The 25,943-nt window shown below is 41.1% G+C and overlaps 1 protein-coding gene across 1 annotated transcript in view; it reads right to left on the bottom strand.

The window, feature by feature from the left end:
- SPOCK3 (SPARC (osteonectin), cwcv and kazal like domains proteoglycan 3) overlaps positions 1–25,943 on the bottom strand; it is a 287,545-nt gene that overhangs the window by 187,245 nt on the left and 74,357 nt on the right. Inside the window, exon 3 of the mRNA XM_060246556.1 lies at positions 2,315–2,360. Within this exon, the coding sequence (XP_060102539.1) occupies positions 2,315–2,360 (46 nt within the window). The remainder of the gene's footprint in view (positions 1–2,314; positions 2,361–25,943) is intronic.

The raw sequence follows: 25,943 nt of genomic DNA, 5'->3' as shown, positions 1-25,943 counted from the left end.
ATATATTGTTACCTACAGACTTCACTGGGTTACATTTTTCTTTCACTATAACAAAGTTTATAATCAACCATCTCTGAAATGTATTGACTTGGGAAAAGCACGTCTTACCCATGCAGTGAAATCACCAATCTGGCTAACCACTTTATAATTAAGATGATCAGTAATTGAGTCTAATGGGTACATTAAGGTAGCAATTTATGGCCTGAATGTACCCCCAAATTTAACCAGTTTATACCAGATTGGTCACAGATTCTCTTTTTTCTTGATCATTTAAATATATTTGCTTATTAAATTAGGTATAAAAGCATATGGTTATATGATAGAGTTTTTTAGATTACAGAGCAACAGGTTAAATAATTTTCAACAGTCATTACTTGCTCAGGAAAAAAAATTAATTGATGGGCATCTGGCTGCATCAAGTGGAAAAGTGCAAACAATGTGTTTTAAAGACTCATTATCATATGTAATCCATGGAAGTTCCCAAATGATGTCCCAAGAAAAAAAAACTAAAACTTGCTTTAAAGAAGGAAGGGGGGAAGCTGATACCTAAATCTTGGTATTATTACTCTTATTCCAGAGAAATAAAATGAACACAATTAAATATGAAATAATAAGGAATGATCTTACAGAAAAATATCTATTCAATTGTATGGAAATGTTATGTAATATTGTACTCCACACCAGGGTTCCAGAGAAGGCCTAAACGTGCCCAACCAGGGGAAGGATTGAAACATAAGTAGCCAATCAACATCTAGGCTCATACTGTACCCTGATAGGCCCTTAGGGCCCTGTAAATAGCCAAGCCATGTAGATAGTTAAGGACCAATCAGAAGGGGGCAAGAATTGTATAAAAGAGCGGGAAGTTTGAATAGAGCTCAGTCTGTGTGTATGTTCCTGAAGTAAAGCTTGCTGAAATCACTCTCCGACTCTGGTCTCTTACTGCGCCAACCCCAGTACTTTACAATATTCATGTTAACAAAAAAGTATAATCATAATTTATCTGAACGCATTAAATGACAGTTGTGAACAATTATCACAACTAAAACTATAACAGCATTTCAGTCCATGGTTGAATAACAATTATGTTTTCAGCTTTTACACACTGGACTGGATCCAGCCTCATTCCATTTTGTTCATTTCCTCTCCTTGCTAGAGCCCCTGTTCCACTTTTATCATGCAGGTCCCATGATCCCCAGCATAGCTTTTTTTCGGGGGGGGGGGGCAATATTACATTTTTTCACCAAAAGAAAAGCTGGTTGGACAGATCATTGTAACACCTAGAAATCTAGCTCACATAGTTTTATTTAGAGGATAGAGAGCTGAGCTGATAAATGGAAGGTTTTTACCAGGATCATTCTTCTACCATTGTGATATCAGTAAAAACCAAGGGGTACTGTTACTTTATTATAGCTGACACAAAACACCATAAGAAAATAGATCAATAAGAGGAAAGATACAAGTTACATAAATATCTTCTATAGAAGTCTCAGGGCAGACCTTGCTGTGTTTATTATAAACACAGTGGGGTTTTATTTACTATACTGCATGCAAGAGTTTAAGTGAATAATGAAGGGGTTGTACTATGGCTCCAACTTATACTTCACAGCCTGCCCAAACCCACTGCGGTGTGGCAACATCAGAAACCTGTATATTTATTCACTGAGTCCCCCACACTGCAATGGCCTGTGGTCCCCAACTGCAATGGGCTGAGAAGAGAGCTGGGAAAAGTGTTCAGTGGCATGGCCCACAACACAATTTAGTCTTCCTTGTATTTCAATCTCCCTTGCCTTCATAGTAATTCTTTCATTTTCTCTTCATCAACCCAAGGCCTTCTGGAACCAACTCATTCTAATTTGACAAGTTTACCATGTCCAATTCAAGCATAATTTACATAGCTGCATGCAGGGGGGGAAAACTGTGCAAATAGTAACACACTACTGACAGCAAGTTCCAAAGTATGTACATGTGGCAAATGATACATGACCCCACTATTTATATGCATCTATATCCAAATTAGGAAAAATATCACATGTTATCTTAAGTAATTACGCCTAAAAGGAAACACTAAGAAACTGTATATAGAACAATGTAAGATAACGAGATTTTGAACACAAATCATTTAAGCACAGTAAACCTTCATTGTAAGGATACTGGGAATTATGCTTATAAACTTAAATTTATGCTAGTTTTAAAAAGATGACTTTGCAAGTAGTAGTTACTTTTTAAGCCTGCAAAGAGAAGTACAAACTTTTACATTCCTTATTACATTAATTTTGACTGACATCTCTTCATTTGTACAGCAATTATTTCTTACCTTGATCAAAGGGTCTAACTGGGCTCCATGTACGAAAATAATCATCCTGTAGCAGAAAAAAAAGTGTAGGTTTAGTATGTGGAAAGAAGTATAAATACATGTACGGAAAAAACAGAAATACTGAAGGAATATACAAACCTCAACTTCCTGCAAAGGACGCGCAGCAAAAAAGAATACAAACAAGAAAAAGAAATAATTATCATATGGATATACTAATTGCAGGGAATAGAAAGATCTTTCCTAATACAGATGTTACAGCAAAAGGAGCCAATCTACAAACAAGCTGAAAGTTATCTGTCCAGACACTTCTACCCAGCCAAAATAACTAAACTGCTTAGCAAATATGTCATCATTTTGAGGGCCTCCCTGCCCCTACTGACATTTTCAATAAGCGCTGGGAAACAGATTTCCAATCAACTGAAAATCATCTCTGTGGTAAGCAGTTCTAAATGCTGCAGCCTGGGATTAGGGGTGTGCATTCAGTTCGGCCGAATCAAAGAAACCCCTGAATCACCCCTGCGCCGTATACTTCGGAATCCATTTTGAAGTTATTATACGGGAGCCATATATAGCTCCCCGTATACTTCCGAATAGATATTCAGAAGTATACGAAAGTCCATGGAAAAGGCAGGAAAGGAGCTTCTGCAGCCTCAGGGAAGCTGCTTGCCTCCTTTCCTGCCTCTCCCATAGCCTCCCTGGGATCAGGAGAGGAGCCCCAGCAGCCAATCCAAAGCATGCATTTGCAAAATGCATTGCAAATGCATGTTTTGCAGGGCTGTTGTGTAGCTGATGGCTGGGCTAATCCCCCAGCCATCAGCAACATTGTTGTTCTTTTGTTCTATTGTTTACTTGGGTATCCAAGTAAACAGTGTTCTCTGGCCAATCATAGAGCAGTGGTATTTTTTAAAACTGCTCTGTGTAGGGCCAGAGAACCTTTTTAAGGAGTCTGCCTGGCTGGACTCCATTCTATTGCTGCTATGTTGGTGTGTGAGAGAAATTGTGCTGTGCTGGCCCTTGGCCTCAGCTGCTGCTGCTCTCTCTCTGCCTTGCCTGACCTGCCTGGAGAAGAGAAGACGTCTAAGGTAAGACAGTCCTGGGGTTCTTGTTTTTATTTTAGTTAGTAAAAGGACTTTTTAAGATTCAGAGTCCCTTTACTTATCCAGATTTGGGTGGGTGAGTACTGGGTAGCTTATTTGGGGTTAGAGTTAGGGGGTTCTGCTGGGGGTGGGGGGGGTTTGCCAATTTGCCCATATCTTATTTTAGTGAGAGGACTTTTAAAAGCGCAGTGTCCTTTTATTTTTCCTGATTTAGATGGCTTGGATTTCTTGGGGTTAGGGTGAAGGTTTTTTGGGGGGAGGGGTTGGTAAAGTTCTTGTATTGTTAAAAGTCAAGTTTTTTACTGTTTTAAAAGGATTATGTGTTTGATTTGTTGCTGCTGTGTTGTGCTGCTATTGTTCCTTTTCTCTTCTGGTTCTGGTTCTTATGGAGGGGGACGGCTGTTTGGCCTAATTTTCATTGTTAAAAAGGTCACTTTTAACAGTTGAGTTTGTTGGCCTTTTCTCAGTGATCTCTTTGGATCTGTTGTTGTTGTTTGGATCTGTCCACCGCTTCTCTTGTTTGAGAGTTGTGTTGTTTGTGACAGGGCTAGAGAGCTGGCATCTGTAGATTGCGTGTTCTGTGGCAGGGAAACTGGCACCTGGGTAAGAGACCCAGAACCAGCATGCTTGTTGTGCTTGGCCAGCTCTCCCCATGTTTTTGGGGCAGGGCTAGAGAGATGGCATCTGGGTTTGCTGCAGCCAGGTCTGCTCTGCAGACCTTGAGCAGATTGTGCTTTGTATGGCAGTGACGTTGGCAATTGGGTTTATATTGGTTCCAAGCCAGCAGGGTTCATAGAGTAGAGAGATGGATGTAGTGCATTTGGGTCCTATAGAGATTCCGTGGTGTGAAGTTAGATTTGGCTTTGGGTGCCCCAGGAATTGGACCCCCTGGCCCAATCTTTTTGGGACTTGGGGGTTTTGTAGGGGAGGGTCTCCTGCGGTTTCCCTGCAATTTTGGAGGCTCTCCCTCAAACCCCCTGCACCCCAGTAACCTCTAATTATGCTCTATGTTGCCATTGATTTCAATGGTCCATGCGGTATAATGGTGGAAGAGGGGCAACCTCTTTGGGTGCCCCTGGAATGGGACCCCCTGGCCTAATCTTTTTGGGACTTGGGGGTTTTGTAGGGGAGAGTCCCTTGCAGGTCCCCTGCAAATTTGGGGGCTCTCCCTCAAACCTCCTCCCCTCCAGGTGGCTTCCAATATACCCTATTTTGCCATTGATTTCAATGGCCATAGGGTATAATGGGGCTGTATATTCGGAAATAGCTGCGCATCTACCGTATATACAGATATTCTGAGTACCGGTATTCAGAAATATACGGGATTCCGAATTTTTTGGCCCTGTATATTTCTGAATCCAATTTTTTTTTTTTTTGCACACCCCTACCTGGGATCACTCTAAACAGGGAAGCCCTTTTAAGTAGCATTAGCCCTGTTCAGTATGATGCAGTCCAGCTCTTCAAAAATCAGCTTCAACTGACTAGTCCTATGTAAACTTGGTTTATTATTCCCTCTATATTAAGCAAACTAAAAAATTCATTTACATTATTAGAAAAAAAGTAAACAAACAAGCACTATAAATACTTCATTTGGAACAACTGCTAGGTTGAATTTGCAGAATGTTCTTAATTAATTAACTTACAATCCTGTTGCAAGATACAAAATTTACTAGCAAATGAAACCATTGAGAAACCCACACGTATTTCCCAATATTTGTTTTATGATTAAAATAGAAGCACTAGGAATATAATAAGTATCATCATGAATAACTTTATATAAATTGTAATGTTTGATATATTTAGGAAATTTGAAAGCAGCAATAGTTACAAAAATACCTACTCCTAAAGACAGATCAACAAACTGTATTCTGACAGGGCAGTGATTTCGGTGAGCTTATACTCAAATAACTCTGCATAGGTCTCCATTGTAAAATACCTAAGCATACTCTAGTTTGTCCATTATATGTTTGTTCCTGTTTTTGCTTACCAGAAGTTGTAATTGTATTGATTTTATTATTATTATTACGTTAAGCTTATATCCTGCCCTCTCCGCAAGCGGACTCAGGGCAGCTCACAACATCACATTACTTCCATTAAAAACCAATAAAACATATAAAACATAATTACATATTTAAATTATTTAAAACATTTCATGGTGCTGTATTAATAAAGTACAGTATAGCGGTTCTGAAAGTTCGATGGTGACCATCGGTACTCTGTATGGTGCTCCATATGATGTCCAGTGGCAGCTCTCTCTCGGTTAAATGTCGAAGGCCTGTCGGAACAATTCGGTCTTACAGGCCCTGCGGAATGTAGACAAATCCCGCAGGGCCCTTATGGCCTCCAGGAGAGCATTTCAGAGTTCTGGTGCTGCCACCGAGAAGGCCCTGGCTCGTGTCGTATGCAATACTGTAGGTATATCATTTTTTTTGGGGGGGGGGGGGGACCACCACTAAAATCTTTTTTTAAAAAAATAAGGGAAAAAAGAAGCTATCAATAACCTGAAGTTTATCTCTTTACTGGGCATTCAGTGTGACACAGAAACAATAAATCATTTGCAACACCTGTTCACTAGAAGAAATACTGCACATTTCACAAGCTGGAATCTTCCTTTAAGAGTAATCAATCCATATCATGTCATTTATTAATAACATATCCCTCAAAATATTATCAAGTTTCTCCCACTAATCAGGATCAGTTTCTGAAAGATCAGTAACTTCAGATTCTGATTTTTAAAGTTTTCACATACATCAGATTACCACAGGTTGAGGTCAGCTATTGGAATTTCCAAGGCTCAACAATGCTCCTGATTTGATTCAGTTTTCTTTGTAACTGAGAATTTTGATCAGACATTACCCCCTTCACCTGCCTTACTGCACTTTCACCCCGTCATCACTGAACAGACACAGAAGCTGAAGAGTGGGGTGATGGGATTCTTTTTTTAAAAAAATTGTCTTCTGAGCATAAACATAAGCACCTCCGGGAAGCAGCATTTAGACTCCTGGCAGAATGAGAGCAGCTGCTGGCCAATGGGTTGCTGGAGGAGACTGCTGGGATACGTAGTCCAGCATGGGGAAAGTGTTTTAAAAACGTCAACATTTCAAAGCTGGGGGGGGTGAAATGGGGAGAGAATAGAAAAGCCTCATTGTGTGTCCTCTGTGCTGCTGGCTGGCAATTTTATTTTAAAGCTTGGAGCAAACCCGGAGCCACAGCCATCATCCTCAGTCTGCCCCCCTCCCCTCTCTGAAAAAAACCTAATCTCTTTTCAATTAACCCCTTTCCCACCCTTGTGTCACAAAGCACAAAAATAGCATCTTTCTGTAGGACTTTAAAAGAAAACAGAAGCTTCTATTTGTGTGAGAGAGTGATGTCCAAATATGCAGTTATTCACACATCACTCACTAGTAAAAAAAAAAAAATGGCCGGGAAAACAGGAGACCAGTCATACCTGCCTGATGGCTTGGGTGCGCAACAGAAGGATCAGACAAATGGAAATTCAGTTTCAAGACAATTCAGCCCAAAGGGACCAGACTTTCACAGGTATCAAAGAAATGTGTGGTAAAGGGAGGGTATGGGATGCTGGTGACTTGGGCACAACAGACAAATGTTGCTGTTTTATTTATTTATTTATTTGATTTATAACCCGCCCTCCCTGCTGAAGTGGGCTCAGGGCAGCTGATTGCACACTTTAAATCTGGGAGGGAAAACCAACAAAAATGGATCAAACATCACACTGCTGACTCATATTCAGTGTACGATCCACTAAAACCCCTAGATCCCTATTGTGGATACTGCTGCCAAGACAAAACTCCCCATCCTATAATGATGCACTGAATTTTTTCCTACATTAATTCAGAACTTCCTACAGGGCTCCCAAGCCAGATACCCAGACTAAGAACCACAGGGCAAGAGAATGATAACACAGCAATCAATTTCCCCTGTGATTCTCCGGAGTTTAAGGTCAGTGTGCAGCCAGGTGTGTTCGTCTGAGTTTGAAACGCTGCTTTTCCATGCTGCCTCCCTTGTAGCATTTTTTGGGGCTCTCCATGTTAGTGAGCTGGTGGCTCAGTGTAAAAGGGATGTGTCTGGAATGGCTTTGCTGGCCCAGGACGTACATTACAGTCCGACGCTCCAAAACTGACAAATCACAGCGGGGACACACTATTAGATTAGGTTCCTGTTCCGAGGGGGAGCTATGTCCCATGGCAGCTTTAGCTCGCGATCTTGCGGCTCGTGGTTCTGGTGGAGGTTTGTTGTTTCGCTATGGGGACAGTAATCCCCTGACAAAACATAAGTTTTGGTCAGTGATGGTCAAAACCCTTTCTAGGCTGGGCCTAGAGGGGGTTAAATTTGGCACTCACTCTTTCCACTCTTCTATGGCCGCGGCTCTGGGGTACTCATCACCTGCTATTCAGAAGCTGGGTAGGTGGCGTTCAATGACTTATAAGGGCTATGTGCACCCTCTTGCGCTTCAGTAGAGTAATAGAATTTCAGAGTTGGAAGGGACCTCTCGGGTCATCTAGTTCAATCCCTGCACAATGCAGGAAACTCACAAACACCTCCCCCTAAATTCACAGGATCTTCATTGCTGTCAGATGGCCATCTCGCCTCTGTTTAAAAACCTCCAAGGAAGGACAGCCCGAAAAAGCCTGTTCCACTGAGGAATCGCTCTAACAGTCAAGAAGTTCTTCCTAATGTTAAGCTGAAAACTCTTTTGCTTTAACTTCAATCCACTGGTTCTGGTCCTATCTTCTGGGGTCACAAAAAACAATTCCACACCATCCTCTATATGACAGCCCTTCAAATACTTAAAAATGGCAATCATATCACCTCTTAGCCACCTCTTCTCCAGGCTAAACACCCCCAGCTCCTTCAACCTTTCCTCATAGGACTTGGTCTCCAGACCCCTCGCCATCTTCATCACCCTCCTCTGGACCCATTCCAGCTTATCTATATCCTTCTTAAAATGTGGTGCCCAAAACTGAACACAATACTCCAGGTGAGGTCTTCCCAGAGCAGAGTAAAGTGATACCATCACATCACGTGATCTGGACACTATACTTCTGTTGATACAGCCCAAAATTGCATTTACCTTTTTAGCCACCCTATCACACTGTTGATTCATGTTCAGCGTATGATCCATTAAGACCCCTAGATCCTTTTCACACATTCTACTGCTAAGACAAGTCTCCCCCATCCTATAACCATGCATTGGATTTTTCCTACCTAAATGCAGAACTTTACATTTATCCCTGTTAAAATTCATTGTATTGATTTTAGCCCAGTTTTCCAGCCTGTCAGGGTCATCCTGTATCCTGTTTCTGTCTTCTTCCATGTTTGCAACCCCTCCCAATTTCATATCATCTGCAAATTTAATAAGCATCCCTCTATTCCTTCATCCAAATCATTGATAAAGATGTTGAACAAAACAGGTCCCAGGACAGATCCTTGAAGCAGTCCACTTGTCACTCCTCTCCAAGAGGATGAGCAACCATTCACAAGCACTCTTTGGGTGTGATCTGTCAACCAGTTACACATCCATCTAATGGTAACAGGATCCAAACCACATTTTACCAACTTCTCAACAAGGATAGTATGTGGAAACTTATCAAAAGCCTTACTGAAATCAAGATAAACGATGTCGACAGCATTCCCCTGATCCAGCAAGTAGTCGCTTTCTCCAAAAAAGAGATCAGGTTAGTCTGATAAGACTTGTTCTTGAGAAAACAATGCTGGCTCTTAGTAATCACATCCATTCTTTCTAAATGTTCCAGGACCGACTGTTTATTTGTTCTAAAATTTTTCCAGGTATAGACGTCAAGCTGACAGGTTGGTAGTTACCCAGATCCTCTTTTTTTAATTGAGCAGTTGCACCCTCTCTTCAATACCCATTACAATTTCATTTTCTTGCCTTCACAATGGGCCTACCATGTCCTTGCTCTTTTTCTTACCCTGAACATAAAAGAGAGCCAATTTGGTGTAGTGGTTAAGTGTGTGGACTCTTATCTGGGAGAACCTGGTTTGATTCCCCACTCCTCCACTTGCACCTGCTGGCATGGCCTTGGGTCAGCCATAGCTCTGGCAGAGGTTGTCCTTGAAAGGGCAGCTGCTGTGAGAGTCCTCTCAGTCCCACCCACCTCACAGGGTTTCTGTTGTGGGGGAGGGAGATAAAGGAGATTGGGAGCCCCTCTGAGACTCTTGAGTGGAGGGTGGAATATAAATCCAATGCTGCCGTCTTCTTTTTTCCCCTTCTTGAAGATTGGGATAACATTTGCCCGCCTCCAATCTTCCGGCATGTCTCCTGTTCTCCAAGAATTCTCAAAAATAATAGGCAGAAGCTAAGAAACTACATTCACAAGCACTTTTAGAACCCTTGGATGCAATTCATCTGACCATGAGGACTTAGTTTCATTTAAAGAAACAAAGGCTGATTTCGCACTTACCTTTTACTGGCGCGACCACCCTCCTCACGCCGGCGGATCTGCAGGGATTTCGCACCAGAAGCGCCGGCGCAGCCAAAAGAGCCGGCAACTTCCGTCACGGAGCCAGCTCAAACGGAAACCGCCAAGAAGCAGGAAAACGTTTGAGCTGGCTCCGCGACGGAAGTTGCCGGCTCTTTTGGCTGCGCCGGCGCTTCTGGTGCGAAATCCCTGCAGATCCGCCGGCGTGAGGAGGGTGGTCGCGCCAGTAAAAGGTAAGTGCGAAAACGCCCTAAGTGTTTATGTACTACCCCTATGCTGATCCTAAGTTGGAACTTCATACCCTCCTTATATGTTCTGTTTTTGCCATGTTGATCACCATTTCCCTCAGAAGAGAAGACTGAGGAAAAGCAGGATTTGAGCAGTTGCGCCCTCACTTCAATACCCATTACAATTTCACTTTCTTGCCCTCATAATGGGCCTACCATGGCCTTGCTCTTTTTCTTACCCTGAACATAAGAAAAGAACCATTTTTTGTTGTTTTTAGCATCTTTGGCCTGCCTAAGCTCAGTAGCTGGCTTCAGTTATTGTGCCAATATTTATTAATCTGTTTCTTCTTTCTTTAGGTGCTGTGGTCCGTGGTGAGAGACAGCGCGTCCTCATATGCGGACACAGTTTCGTGTTTTGGGCCACCCACGGGCCAGGAGGACTTTGGCTGGTTCACAGCTGGGGCTCAGCAAGTGGGCCACCATAGAATGGAGTGGACGGCAGGGTCTCCTTTGGTTTAGCCTGTTGCCCTTATTGTTCAAAAATGTTTACGTTCAGCCACCACTGGTTGTGATGATTCACTTAGGGGGGAATGACTTAGGATTGCTCAAGGGGAAAGCCCTTGCACTGTAGGCCAAGGATGACTTTAGAGTCATTAAGAGCCATTGACCATAAGCTTTGATTGTGTGGTCTGCCATGATCCCGCAACAGGTCTGGCATGGGGTATGGGATCCACGGGTGATTGAGAGCTCACTGCAAAGTGAATTTGGAAAATAAAAAGGCCCTGGAGGGGGAGTTGGGCCACTTTCTTCCTCACCCTGGGTCTGTGCTGATTGCACGGATTTATACAGGATTGATGGCGTCCATCTTTCCGATAAGTGAAGCGACGCCTTTTTGGATTATTTGAGACAAGGGCTACAGGAAGTACTGGGGGTTTAGATGGGCGCAACGGCCTAAGCAGAGGCTTGGCCTTGCGGTGGCTGGGTTTTTGCCTAATTTCCATTATGCAGCTCGGTGAGCACCATTAGCACCCAAGTTTTAGGGCATGGGGTCCAGCTAAATCATGAAGTGGACTGCCTTGGGTTTGCCTGGATTGATCTGTCCTTCACCCGTGCGGCAGGGGTTGGAACTCCAGGGCATGACCTTTGCTATGATGGCTGGGTACAAGCCATTCATTTGACTATACATAGGGGCAGGGTGGCTCGCCCGTCATGTGGCAGGGGAAGGATGTTTTGTCCCCTGGCCCTGCCATGCTGCCTGTTATGTTTATAGTCCTTGCTTTTATATTAATAAAGAAAGTGGCCCTTTAGTTTACCCAAACCCTTGTGTCCGTCTCTTTCTTCCATCTGTGGGGGCAAATAGTATTACAGCCAGAGCAACAATAAATGGCAGGGTCAGCAACTACCCCCAGGCAAACAAGCCCTTCTCTCTCAGAAACAAACCAGACACACAGAAGCAAGCAGAAACCCATCTTCAGCAGGTTCCAAGCATTCACACAGATCTCTAACACAGCAACCTCAGTTAATGCTCCCCAGTAGTTTAGGAAATAAAATTACTATTCATCTTGCCAACAGTTCCATCCCAGTTCCCAGCACCTTCAGTAAGGAGAAAAGTAAATTAGCTGAAAGCGGAGTGACACAGGCTAAGAGACCTGCCCTGGAAATCTGTTCAAGATACACCAACCTGCAGCTTGTATACAGGAATGCGTTCCTGGAATACTACGTCTGTTTATTTGCCATTAATGCTAATACTACTTGACAAATACACATTGCCCTTGTTTGCATTTATTATGCAATAGCGTGGCTGATTCTCTTTTTTTTTAAGGAAGAATTTCCATGGCAACCTGATGTCATTGGTAGATGGGTTGTTGTGGTAGACACGTAAGAAAGGGAATAGTTGTGATGCAAGTTATGCAAATAGAGTTTAGGCGCAATGGAGGAACTCCCCACTTAAAGTCACAAGTTCAGAGGTGCAGCAAAAAAACTTCTGGCAAAAGCAGGATTCAAAAGATGCAAGGGAAAAGGAAGGAAGATGCACATAAACCAGTAGGGAATTAATCACTAGCTGTGGATAAATGTGGAGGTTGACAGCTGTGCAAGCTCTTTTACTGAAATGATCTAACAAAATTTCTGGCAGGAGGTGCATGAGTAAATGTTTTATTTATTTAAATTTACATTAGAAAATTTTTCAGTTCAGATTTCCACAGAAAACCCACATCACTGGACACAGAAGTAACAGAAACTACTGGAGAAGAAAACAGTCTCTTGTATACAATCATGTTCTTCTCACACAAGACAGAAGGTACTTTCTGCATATTCCTCCCCCTCCAGCTATAGTCTTGCAAGCTACATCAAATATTGAGGGTCTTCCAATCTTCAAAAACAGCTTTTATAGGAACTTAAAGGAGTTCCTATAAAAAGAAGAAAAAAGAAATGAACAGAGATCCCAGTGAACAAGCAAAGCCCATCCATATCAGAGAGATTACATTTAGCAGAATTCAGAACCTCTGCAAATTTAGATTAGGATTATATTGGCATTTGCTTATAGCAGAAATTTACTTGTATTTACTACTATTCCAAACTAAGATAAACCAGTGTCTGTAAGAAGCTGTGATCTTCCCTGAGCCTGCTTGTGGGGAGGGTGAAATATAAATTTAAATAAATAAATAAATAAATAATAAGCAACATTTATTGAACAATTATTACTTCAATAGCATAACAGAAAAATGGGTACCTCTTACATTACCAAAATGTAACTACACATTGAAAATTGTCTTCTTTAAGGGTGACAGGTTGTTCAAAACAAAACCACAGGGTAATGTGCTACAACTGGTTCCCTTAACTTATGCATCAGACAGAGACCAAGGGGCTAAGTCTCCAACCTTCCCAAGGCTAAACAAGAAGTCAACCCTGCAAGGTGAAACACTTGCAAGTTCAGCTGACCAATAAAGCATATTGCTAAACTGGTGATCAAATATGTTGCTGTAATGAACTCAGGCAGTTAGCCTGGAAGCTGAGAACAGTTTGAACCAATTGGTTGGGTTACAAGAATGTATCAAATTGCAAAGAGACTTGCAGGGAAGCAAAACGCCTCAGAGTTGAGTTGACCTTTAGTACTGGAACAGTTCAGTTTAGTCTGAGCACTGGAAGAGTGCAGTCTGAGTACGAGAAGAGTGCAGTCTTGGTACTGAAGCTGATCAGTTGTGTGAAGCAACTGGAAAAACTGCCTGTGGACTGAGTTCCTTGGAAGGCAGAACGGAGCTAAAGTTTCTGTCAGGAAGAGATTTATTGGGAAGAAGGGGGGAAAACCAAGCACCTTCTGTGAGGAGAAACTCTCTGAGGAGATCTGTCAACACATCAGGGCAGACTCCTGGGCAAACACATACTATGAAAGACTAGATTCTTGTGGCTAGGAAAATCCCAAAAAGAACAGACTGGGATTCTAGCTGAGTGGGACACACAGGATTGAGGGGCTGGTTATAGCACTTATAAGGTGTGAGTCCTCTATGCTAGTGAGTGAGTCTGTGAGGGAATATTTATCTGGCACGAGTCAGAAGTCCTCAGCGTGTATGGCAAAGAGTGTGTGACTGTTTATTATATTTATGATTTAAGAAGCCCAAGTTTAGGGGGGATAATTCCATCTCTGCATCGTGTTCCTAGTGCCAAATAAGCACTGTTTGCCTGTTCAAGGTTTTTAAGAGATTTTATTAAGCCTGCCTGTTTATATTTTTAAACTATCTCAGCCTACAGATTGTCTTTTCAGTTAACCTCCTGCCTACCAACTAATTTGTTTGTAATCAAACTAATTAATATTATTTCATTCCCTCCCTTGATTTTTGTGAACAATAAATATCTTTTGATTTTAAATTTAAAAATGTTTGTGCCTACTTTATTATTCTGACAGTTTTCTTTGATGTGCCTGAGGGGTGAAGGTGACAGAAAAAAAACTTATAGTGGTCACACTCTCAAGCTGACCCTGACTGGTTCTTCACAGTTGCTAACAGGGATAGCTAACAGTTGCTAACCAATCATATGTATTGCCAGCATAGGACCAGAGTATTGCAGCTGTACAGGGCCTAATTAAGCAAGTCATCTTCTCCCACCCATGGGTCCTTGTGCTAAGCAGAAAGAATGTGTAGGCAAAACCCCCTCCCCAGAATCTTGGCCTTGAAATCTCTAGGCCCAGCCACTTCATTTGCGCCACTGTCAACTCTCTTGTTTGCTTGCTCTTTGAAACAGTAATCAGAATAACCTTGAGTCCTCTGAGAAACCTGTACGATTTTTATAGGTGTCAAGCCTGAAGTAACATTTCTGAAAATACAAGGAACTGCTAGGTAAATCACTCTCTTAATACTCAGAGCTGCAAAAATGCATTATGTCACAGGTAAGGAAACTTAAACACATGCTCAACATCTAATTCAGAAGCTCAAAAATGATGAAAAATAACTGAACCTAGATACACTTGCTGTGAACCGCTATTTTGACTTGTTGGCCTAGTTTGCTAGCCTTTGGATTTTCCACAAAGCTTTTTTTAACTCTCCATCTCCAATAGGACTGCCAAGCTCTCACCAGAGGTGGGGGATCCCCTGGTTTGGGAGGCCCCAACCCACTGACATGGAACAGGCTGCCAGGGGAGATCCCTGCCCCCAAACAGCCATGTCATCACACAATGTGTCCTGTGCTATAACATCACCCAAAAGTGATGTTATCATGCAGGGCATGTTGCACCAGGAATGCTCTAGGATTTGTGGTAATACTCTTTAGTATCATAGAGCTTTTACCATGAATTCTAGAGCATCCCCACCTAGGTGTGCCCTATGCAATAACGCTACGTCCCAGTGATGCCATCATGTCTTGCGTGAAAAACACATGCAAGGGGAGTCCCCCGCTGCTGCAGGGGGGGAGGGACGGTGGCTCAGTGGCAGAGCATCTGCTTGGGAAGCAGAAGGTCCCAGGTTCAATCCCTGGCATCTCCAAAAAAGGGTCCAGGCAAATAGGTGTGAAAAACCTCAGCTTGAGACCCTGGAGAGCCGCTGCCAGTCTGAGAAGACAATACTGACTTTGATAGACCAAGTGTCTGATTCAGTATAAGTAGGGTTGCCAAGTCCAATTAAAGAAAAATCTGGGGACTTTGGGGGCGGAGCCAGGAGACTTTGGGGGTGGGGCCAGGAGACATTGGGGGTGGAGCCAGGAACAAGGATGTGACAAGCATAATTGAACTCCAAGGGAGTTCTGGCCATCACATTTAAAGGGACACATTTAAAGCTCACCTTTTTAAATGCCTTTCTTCCATAGGAAATAATTAAGGATAGGGGCACTGTCTTTTGGGGCTCATGGAATTGGACCCTCTGGTCCAATCGTTTTGAAACTTGGGGGGTATTTTGGGGAGAGGCACTAGATGCTATACTAAAAATCTGGTGCCTCTACCTCAAAAAATTGCCCCCCCCCGAGCCCCCAATACCCACGGATCAATTCCCTATTATTCCCTATGGGAATTGTTCTCCATAGGGAATAATAGAATGCCTAGTAGACATTTCCCTCCCCCCCCCCACGCTTTCTAAAGGGGGGGAAGGGCCTCCATACCAGGGAATCCCCCCTCCCTCTCGCTCACACACAAATACTTACCGGGTCTTCTTCCCTCTGCCTGCTGTGAAAACTAAAGCAAAGAAAGGGAGGGGCCGTTCTCCGAAGCTAAGCCCTTCCTGTTTCCTCCTTCCTGCCCAGCGTTAAAGGAGCAGGCATTTTACAAACTGCTCAGGAGCTAACAGCATGAAGCCTACAGGTATGTTCTCCCCCCCTCCACCCCCCCACCCCCCGCTTCCCAATTTTTGGAGAGCGGGAGATGAAGCTGGGAACCCAGAAGTCTCCCGCCAGAGCGGGAGGTTTGGGAAGCCTAAGTATAAGGCAGCTTCATATGTTCATATGTTCAAGGACTTAGCAACCCTACTCTCCGACAAGCAATTTGCAGTAAACAAGCTCCAATTGTTCTGGTATTTGAGAATTTTCTGAACAATTCATCCAAATAATTTTGTGATATTTTTACAAAGTTCAATAATAGATGAGCAAGTATTGTACTTGTAATAAAAAATGTTAAGATGTACTACATTCCAGGAAGTCTTTCATTAATGATTAACATATTATAAAGCAGTTAGTTTTGACCCATATTCCTTTTCAAAGTTGCCACTGTGGAGCATGAACATTTGATCTACAATTTTCAGACTCCCTTTAAAAATGCATATATTCAACGACTGAGAAAATAAATATTTCATACCTATGGCTTGAAGGTCATCGCATAAGTAAAGAGGAGTATGTTTGGGAAAAGCAGTTCACTGAAGTATAAGTAATCACCTAGATAATATACTCCATAAAGAGACAATTGGACTATGTCATTCTGTTTTCTCTCTGGCAGCCACAGCAAACTCGTTAACTCATTCTGGTAATAGTATGCCCTAGAAACAGTCAACCAGTGATATAAACATGGAGTAAAAAAAATAATGCATTGCTAATTACTCCCTTCTGCTTCTTTTCCCCTGTCAGAAGTAGTCAAGTAGTCCCCTGTCATACTAGACATGACATATCCATGGGTTAGACATTTGGATGCTGCCACCATTTTAGAGTGATTTAAAAATGTGGAGAGGCCCATAATGCAATAACTCAGGCGCTCCTGCCTCCCAACACACCTTATCAATGCATTACACACACACACAAACTGGACAGTTTTGATACTTCAAGTGTCCAATACTGTTGAACACTGTTAAGTATCGCTAACAACCTCTTCACCTATTATATGGATAACTTCTCATTAGATTATCTTAGAGGAGCTGTGTTTTCCCAGCTCTCTCTAAAACTGTTACCTCAATTAAGCAGTTCTTCTCTGTATTGCAACTGTTTAAGATAATACTTATTCTCTTTCGAGGCTGACACTGGCATAAGCACCTCTTGTTCTGCAACTGTCAAGAGACTAATGTAGATAATTTATATGCATTTAGTCCTAATCACTCTATGGCTGTGATCACACACAATAAATAATGCACTTTAAATGCACTTTCCAACTGGATTTTGCCAGTTCACACTGTGAAATCCAACTGGAAAGTGCATTGAAAGTGGATTGAAAATGCATTATTTAGTGTGTGTGTTCACAACCTATGTTGAGAGCAAGTTTTGCCATCATTCTGTTTGATACAGCCAGCTAATTCTTAAAATTTAGGCCTTTCCAAGTTGAACGCCCCCTGGCTTGTTCTTTATCTGTATTAATGTAAACTCCTGCGGCTCTCTACCTGGGAGTAAGGAGATATAAATGAAGTAAAATAAATAAATAACTATACTACAGAACTGCATATATAATCTGTGTCTTAGCACTTAAATGCTGCATGTTTTAAATGATGACTTTGACAAAACAAAATCTTCCCCACTACCCATTTCAAACAGTACCACTGGTTGACGTCAAATAATATTAGGCCAGTCACTCTTCTTTCACCCTAACCTACCTTACACAGGTGTAGTGAATGTAAATAGAGTAGGGGATTCTGTATGTTGTACTGAGTTCTTGGGAACAGGAAGAAGAATTAAAACTACTTATCCCTCTGGAATCTGGGTTAAAACAAGCAATCAAAGGTGTTCAGGGCTGCTCAGTGCCCAAGACCTATTGCCGTGACCATCCTCTTCTTTATCTGGGAGCCCAAGAAAAGAGGAGAAGCAGAACACACCTGAGAAGAGGCTGAGTTCAGAACGACCTGAAATGACTAGCCAAATGGCTCAGTGGAAAGTGCAGCACAAGTGCCAGCTCTGCCCATGTCTCAGCTTAAGCCTCAGCGAGCTGGCACTGACTGAGCTGAAAGGGGGGGGAAGCCAGGGAAGGGAGAGAGAATCTTGCAATGTTCAGCCATTTCATGTTTTCCTAAGCTCAGAACATTTTGTATTGCTTAGTTTCTGCTGTGATAATTGTGCTTTTTCTTGATGTTTAATTTTAAAAATTGCATTGCCAAATCCCACTATTCCCCTACCTTTTCAATTTTAAACAAAATATCACAAAAGTGTTAAGCATGTTTGCATTTTAAGTAACAAAAATATATTTAATTGTCTGTATCCTTTATCAAATTTATATCTCTACTACCTTGCATTACATTTCATGACACAAGTGGCCCAGCCCCACAAAGTTCCATTTATGCCAGATCCGGCTGACATAACAGATGAGTTTGACACCCTTGGATTACATAATTGAAAGCAGTAGATAGAGGAAAAGTTGAAGGCATCAGGAAAAGAGGAAGACCCAACATGAGATGGATTGAATCAATAAAGAAAACCCTCCATTTGCAAGACTTGAGCTAGGCTGTTAATGATAGGATGTCTTGGAGGTCATTAATTCATAGGGTTGCCATAAACTGGAAGTGACTTCATGGCACTTCACTTGTCAAGAACTGAAAACTCACTGAACATCCAATAAAATCTCTGAGAACAGACTTACTGCTTAACTGTGTTAGCAAAGAATTGAGACTTTTAAAGGGTCAATATAACATAGCTGAATAATAGCCAGTTACACCAGCACAAGTACTTAGTTTCAAAGGATCAGAAATTATGAGATGGGAAATTTAAAGTTTCACTTTGGGAGGAAAGACACAGATGTGTCATCACAGGATGTGACATCGTATTGCCACTGAGCTCCCTCCTCTCCTCTCCCCAAACACCACCTCTAAATCTCCAGGAATTCCCAAAACCATGTGGCAACAACTAAATTCAAATATTTTATTAATTCTGCTCATTGCCTGTTTTCATGCATGATGCAGAATGATTACAATATAAACATCAGGATCTGGATTTAGGAGGCCTTACAAGCCTAGCAATAAATGTCCGCCTTAACTAGAAAGTTTCAAATCCCGGTGCTTAAAAAAATTAATTTTCAGTATTGGTGTATAGCTTATACAGATTTTCACCAATCCCACCCCCCTTAGTTAGGAAGGGAATTGAAAACAAATCAGCCAGTATCATAATGCCCCTGTATAAATCGATGGTGCGGTCTCATTTGGAGTACTGTGTGCAGTTCTGGTCGCCACACCTCAAAAAGGATATTATAGCTTTAGAGAAGGTGCAGAGAAGGGCAACTAGAATGATTAAAGGGCTGGAGCACTTTCCCTATGAAGAAAGGTTGAAACGCTTGGGACTCTTTAGCTTGGAGAAATGTCGACTGCGGGGTGACATGATAGAGGTTTACAAGATAATGCATGGAATGGAGAAAGTAGAGAAAGAAGTACAGTACTTTTCTCCCTTTCTTACAATACAAGAACTCGTGGGCATTCGATGAAATTGCTGAGCAGACAGGTTAAAACAGATAAAAGGAAGTACTTCTTCACCCAAAGGGTGATTAACATGTGGAATTCACTGCCACAGGAGGTGGTGGCGGCCACAAGTATAGCCACCTTCAAGAGGGGTTTAGATAAAAATATGGAGCACAGGTCCATCAGTGGCTATTAGCCACAGTGTATGTGTGTATATAACATTTTTTGCCACTGTGTGACACAGAGTGTTGGACTTGATGGGCCGTTGGCCTGATCCAACATGGCTTCTCTTATGTTCTTAGTACCCCCTCCCAAAGTGCTGGTATTCAGTACTGGGTGAGTACCATCACAAAAAGTTCTGCTAGATCCTATAATGCTTGCAAAACATTACCATAGCTGCACCATTCAGTTTCCCCCATTGTACCTGATTCCACTCCAATTAACTGTTTTAAATAAAATTGCATTGTATCTTTGGAAGCAATTGGCCTGACTAAAACTTTCCACTCCTCATGACAAACTGAAACTATTATGTTCAGTTCAATAATTCTGAAGCAATCATTTGTATCTCTCAAAGTCATTATCACATGTTAAATGAGAAGCACTGGCACCCTTTTTTGCACAGCCTGTCAAACATTAAGCACTTTAATCTGCTTCTATTATAAAACTCTGCAAGCACACATAGACAACATGGTTTTAAGAACTCACAAGGGCAAAAGCAAGACAGATTTTTATTGATTTTTGTCTTTCATATTATAGAACTACATCATTCATATGTACTCAGCAGTAAGAACAAAAGCTCAGCAGTTCTGACACATCACAGGGCGGGGAAAGCTAGAACAAGTGTCAAGAAACAACCATTCCGGTATGTTCAAAACTTCACTAGATTATTCTACACTGTGGTCACTACCTTAAAAGAATATGTGTTAAATGGGAAAAAACAACCACTAGAGCATCATATTTAAGGATATTTAAAATAACTGCATAAACACAATTACAGAAGTGTGACAAATTTAAAAAAATAATTATAAAAATAAGGAGGAAGGCATGACTGGGTTTGGAGAGAAGGGAAGGGGGTGCATGGAAGAAGTAGGGGCAGAAGTTTTATTCTGTGTATGTTTTTGCAAAATCACACAATCATTTCCTGCCTTTTTGGAAACATAACCTGGATGGGTTCTGGTACTGACAAGTGGACCAGTCCTCAGATTTCTGACACGGCTAAACATTGTGACCGCTCTTTGGAGTTCCTAATGTTTGGAGCTAATGCTTGGAGACCCTAATAGCATATTGGTTAGGGCTGCCAGCCCATGGTGCCAGGGAAGAGATAGACTGGTATGACACCACAGCATAATTTCCATACAGAAACCCAGAAGTGATGTCACCATGAAACTCAAGGGTTTTACCGGATCTCCAAAGTAAGAACTTTAGCTATCTGGGAAATTCCTAGAGCACTGGACAGGCAAACCCACCCACTCTTTTCACCCTCTAATGAGAAGTGGGAGTGAAGGGGGGGAATGGGGTCATGGAACTGTGTTCCTGCTAAAAACAAAACAAAAATAAACCCTGGCAGTACCTAAAAATACATGACTTCTGGGACATGGCTGACCATTTGATAACTGAAATTTGCTTGAAACATCATAACGTTAGCCAAGATTGACCTTTTCTCATCTATAACACCTGCTACATACAGACTATCTCCTCAGAACTGTTCGGGCTCCCACCACTAGTTTATTTACAAGAATAAACACAGACAATTTTAAGTGCTTCATTTACTGTTCTTTGGAAGGAAATGCAGATCAGCTCAGGAACATTACACCCTTCACACATTCTAATTTCTCTATCACTGCCTATAGTATGACTTTAATTTTCATAAGCCATTTGTTGTCATCGACTGAGAAAATGTTCACTATACGAAATCTGCCTGTATCCAACAAATACATGAGACACAGAATCCAATTTAATTCTTTTTTCCAGCATTTTTCTTTCTGGTTAATAAATTACTCTTTATGAGGTTGTGCCATCACATCAGTGATAAGTGGGAGGGGAAAAAAATCTAACGAGACTACTTACCCCCATGAATATAATAAGATGCAGCAAGAAGGACTAGCCAGGCTGCAGCTATATATCAAATGCCAATGGTCTTTTTAAAGCCTATCCTGATTAAAGCAAATGCTTTTACTGAACACACCAGTAAGTAATAAACAAAACTCTATAACCAAGCGTGGCTTTTAAAAAAAAATCCCAGTTGCCTATCTTTGTGTTGTGTTTAAACTTCTGACACCACTACTGCATTTTTTGTTTGTTTGTTTAGGAATGTTACAGTGCATCAACTACTTCTCACCTGCAATATTAGGAGTTTAATCAGAACACAATAATAATATATATTTAAAATGCCAAGGAATTAAAGAATGTTTTAAGATGGAATACATGCATGTTGTGGCATATGTACACAGTATGCAGTAAACAGTCTGAAACAGAGGTATAGTAGATTAGAAACTGATAAACTTAATGCCACTACTTTGATGAACAGTGTCTTCTGGTTAGATTCTTAGGGCTACAAATGATATGATGCTTAGAAATCTTGGACTGGACTTTCTTAGCATTTAAAAGAGTTTAATAGCTGCTATGCAGGACTGCAATACATACTGGGGCACAGCACACAGAGAGAACAGGGTTAAATCCATTCACCAGCACCTTTCACCACTAGGGGGGGAATGTTGTTTTATTCTTTCCAGAGCTAGTAAACTGGAAAGGGGGTGGTTCTGAGTCATGAACTAATTCATGAGTGGAAAGGTTAAACTACCTTCTCTGAACAATGGCCCTGATTCAAATTGGAATCCTGAATTATAGAACATGAAAATATGATCATAGATCTCTCACAGTTTTGCCTGGCTGGCCCCAAGGCATATATGATTCATGTTCCTGATGGGCCAATCCAGAGACAAAACCATTAATGGCCTGAATCTGTGTGCAGATAACTGACAGTGTTTTGTAATAAAAAAAAATTAGCCGGGATTTTGGATCCAGATTAACATATTGCTTTATATAAAATGTAGAGGGCATTGCTGGAAACATTTTACATAGCCAGAAAGTCTACGGAGAATGGCTTCAATGCGGCAGCAAATTGACAGTAATAAGGAAAATAGCTCAAAATGGAAATATATACAATATTTTCATTTTCATCAACACTAAACTTATTTTAGCACTTTAACAACATAATTTATCACTTGGTTTATAAAGTTGTACTATTTGGAATATTTATGAAATACAGAAGTATAACATTTTAGTTTTCTACAGGCAAAATTGAAAATATATCCAGTTCTAGAGATGCTTACAAAATTGCTGTACACCATGCCACCTAAGTACATGTATCATAGTTTTGAAGATCAACAGGAGGAAATCAAGAAAAAGCTCCCAATGTCATCAGTATCTAAACCACCTTTTACACCAAAAAAAAAAGGAAAATGAAACAAAATGAAAAACAAGCACTTGCAGCAATTCAGAATCTACTGCAGTTTGTACACATTGAATATTTACAGGTGTTGTTTCATAAAGTTACTGTTCACACAGCGTGTTGAGTCTGTGTTAAACTGACCCGATTGTTCCGAATATCTTTGTTCCGGATATTATTGATCAGATTGCATACTGCAATTCGAATCACTCCACAGTGAAACCATCTTCTGCCGTCCACATGACGGCACCATGCAGTTCTTTTTTTTCTTCACTATTATGTACATGCACACATTATGTGCATGCGCACATTATGTGCGTAGGTTAAAACATTGTGTGGTTATGTGATTATGCGCATATCTCTAAGTAGTAAAAAAAAAATGGTGACCGTAAACTGGATGTCTGAGGCTCCTTTTGCTTTGGGACAGCCTTCAGAAATCCAGAAGTTGGTTAATATCGCAGCAGAACTATCCGGATGGAGAAAACTACGAGGTGAAACTGGAGAACTCAGAAAACACCGCAAAGGAGCAGGTAACAAAATAATCTGGTTCCGAGAAGGATTGGGGGGGCTACCATGAGTTAATACTGGGAGACAGATGTTGCTGTCTGATCAGTCACTTTAAATCCGGAAGGAAACAGCAGCGACATCTGATTATACTGTGCATCTGAACAGGGCCAAAGTATCAAACATGTTGCAACTATTTCAAGTTTTACTTTTATCCAGGACTTTTGGGTTTAAAAAGCTCAGCATGAACCTATTTGCATATTAGGCCATGTCACCCTTGTTTTGCACAGGGTTTTTGCAGAAAAAGCCCAGAAGAAAATCATTTGCATATTAAGCCACACCCCCTGACTCCAAACCAGCTGGAACTGCCTTCCTGTGTATTCCTGCTCAAAAAAAAGCCCTGTTTTTATCTATCAATCATTTTCCTTGATTTTGAAAGAGGAAGGAAAGGCACAAGAGTTTCTACAATTTCTATGAATTCGTATTATTGTGACAATTTTCTAATACTTAACGCCAAACCTAGCAAGTGGTATCATAGTAATTATGGTTTGCCACAAGACTGTATCTAGTTAATACCAGGAAAAGTACTGGGTAAACAATCATAATTAATTTGGCATACATATTCCATCTTAACACAATTCCACTCATATAACTACGTAACTAAATGTGTAATAGTGTTCAGAATCATGTTGATCTAGAATAGTCTCAGCTTTTCCTATGTCAATCTGGTAGCTAACAGAACATAATCCTCAAGTGTCTGGCAAAAGATTTCCTTAAAATACTAGCCAACTATCATTGTATTCTCAAATACATTGTATCTCAAATACATTGTATTCTCAAATACTAGCCAACTATCATTGTATTCTCACTATCACTATATTGATATTTGTGACTATCAGTCATAAATATTCGTATATTTCAGAAGCATCCAAAAGAATATTACACAACTGTAGCAAAACTCTTGCGATTTCCTTCTTCTAAGGCATTTTTCCCAAACTTAGCTGATTACGAAGAGCTTTTTCAAATGGAAAAGCTTAACCCCAGTACATGTAATATGTTGGTAATTTACTGAACTTATGTTATTATTGCTACATAACATACATGCAGTAAACCACAGAATCAGGGACCTCATATGTAAGCTCTTCCTTGAACTGTCCTTGCAGCTACATCCACTAAAATGAGCTCTGATCCATGTAACAAATCAATGTATACCCTGTAAATCTAAAAAAAAATATGGAGCTGAAATAGATGAGGTCTAGTTTGCAAACAATTTTTTATCCCCATCTTATGCAGGTCTATGCAAAAGGAAAAGATACTGTTTGCACAGAGAAAGAGCCTCTGCTATATACATTCAAAGATGATACAATAGTATTTCAGAATAATGTTGTCTGCTCCAGCTTGGGAAATTCCAGATGTGGAGGCAGAGCCTGGTGAGGGCACTCAACAGGGTTGTAATTTCATTTTTTTAAAAAACCCTGCTCTCTGAAGTTGCCATTTCTTCAAGGGAAGTAAGGTTGCTAGGTTCCTTTGCCATCACAGCAGAGTGACACTGCAAGTGCTGGTGACACTGCAAGTAATACTCTGGTTTTTGATCAAAACTAGAGGGTTTTGCCTTCAAAGCCATAGCCCAAAACTAAAGCATCACCCAGAAATGATGTCATCACATGGAGATGTTATGTGGTGATGTCCCCGTTTGGGGATTAGGGTTTCCCCCCTGCTGGCCAGCTGTGGATCGAAGCCACCAAAAGCAGGGAAACTGGGCCCTGGGGGCTCATAACTCTAAAGGGAAGTGATTACTATAGTCTGGTGATCAGTTGCAATTTCAAAAGAATTCTGGACCCCACTTGGAAGAGGGCAAATCTGTTGCAAACTGATCTGTCTGTATATCTTCAGGACCAATTTTTGTTCAAAAAAATTTTTGTTCAAAAAATGGTGCGTCCTCACTAGTAATAATATTATGATGCAGACAAATCCAATGGACAATGTGATGACATCAATGATTCAAGAAACCAGATTTCTACACAAAACAATGAACATGAAGCAAAAATCAGAAAACAGCAATAAGTCTGAGGTGAGGGTGTACTTTCTGGAAACATTTTCTTCCTGAAAGTTGTAATCCTCTAACTTGCCAGAAGCATCACAGAATGACAATAAAATGATTTAAAAAAAAAAGATTTAGGCAGAGGAGAAAGCAATCATTCCAAGCAAGACTCTTGATGTACAGCATTTTGATGGTATTATATTAGCTCAATCTTCAAAGAGTCTATCCTGAGTCATGCCTATGTCACTATCAAAGCAGTATCCATTACTGAAGGCAAGCAGAACCAAGCCATATGGGGGTGGGGGGGGGGGGAGAGAGAATCAACCCTGGAGAGTGAAATGATAAATTTCTATTCCACAACAAAAATTTACCAAAACACACACACACAAAAACCCACTCAAAAGCTTACCAATAACAAGTAATAATAGCTTCAAGCACTCAAAAAATGTTGAATTCACCATTATTTCTTGGATTCTGCAAGTCTTGTATTCAAAATGAAAATATAAAATGCTGTTATCAAGCTAGGGAATAGCATGTGTTGATAATACATTCATTGGCATTGCAATGTTAGAAAGAGCAAAT

The sequence above is a fragment of the Heteronotia binoei genome, chromosome 9 (assembly GCF_032191835.1).
Source record: "Heteronotia binoei isolate CCM8104 ecotype False Entrance Well chromosome 9, APGP_CSIRO_Hbin_v1, whole genome shotgun sequence".
NCBI lineage: Eukaryota > Metazoa > Chordata > Lepidosauria > Squamata > Gekkonidae > Heteronotia > Heteronotia binoei.
The sequence above is the reverse complement of the archived record's forward strand: the minus strand, read 5'-3'. Positions and strand labels throughout refer to the sequence as shown.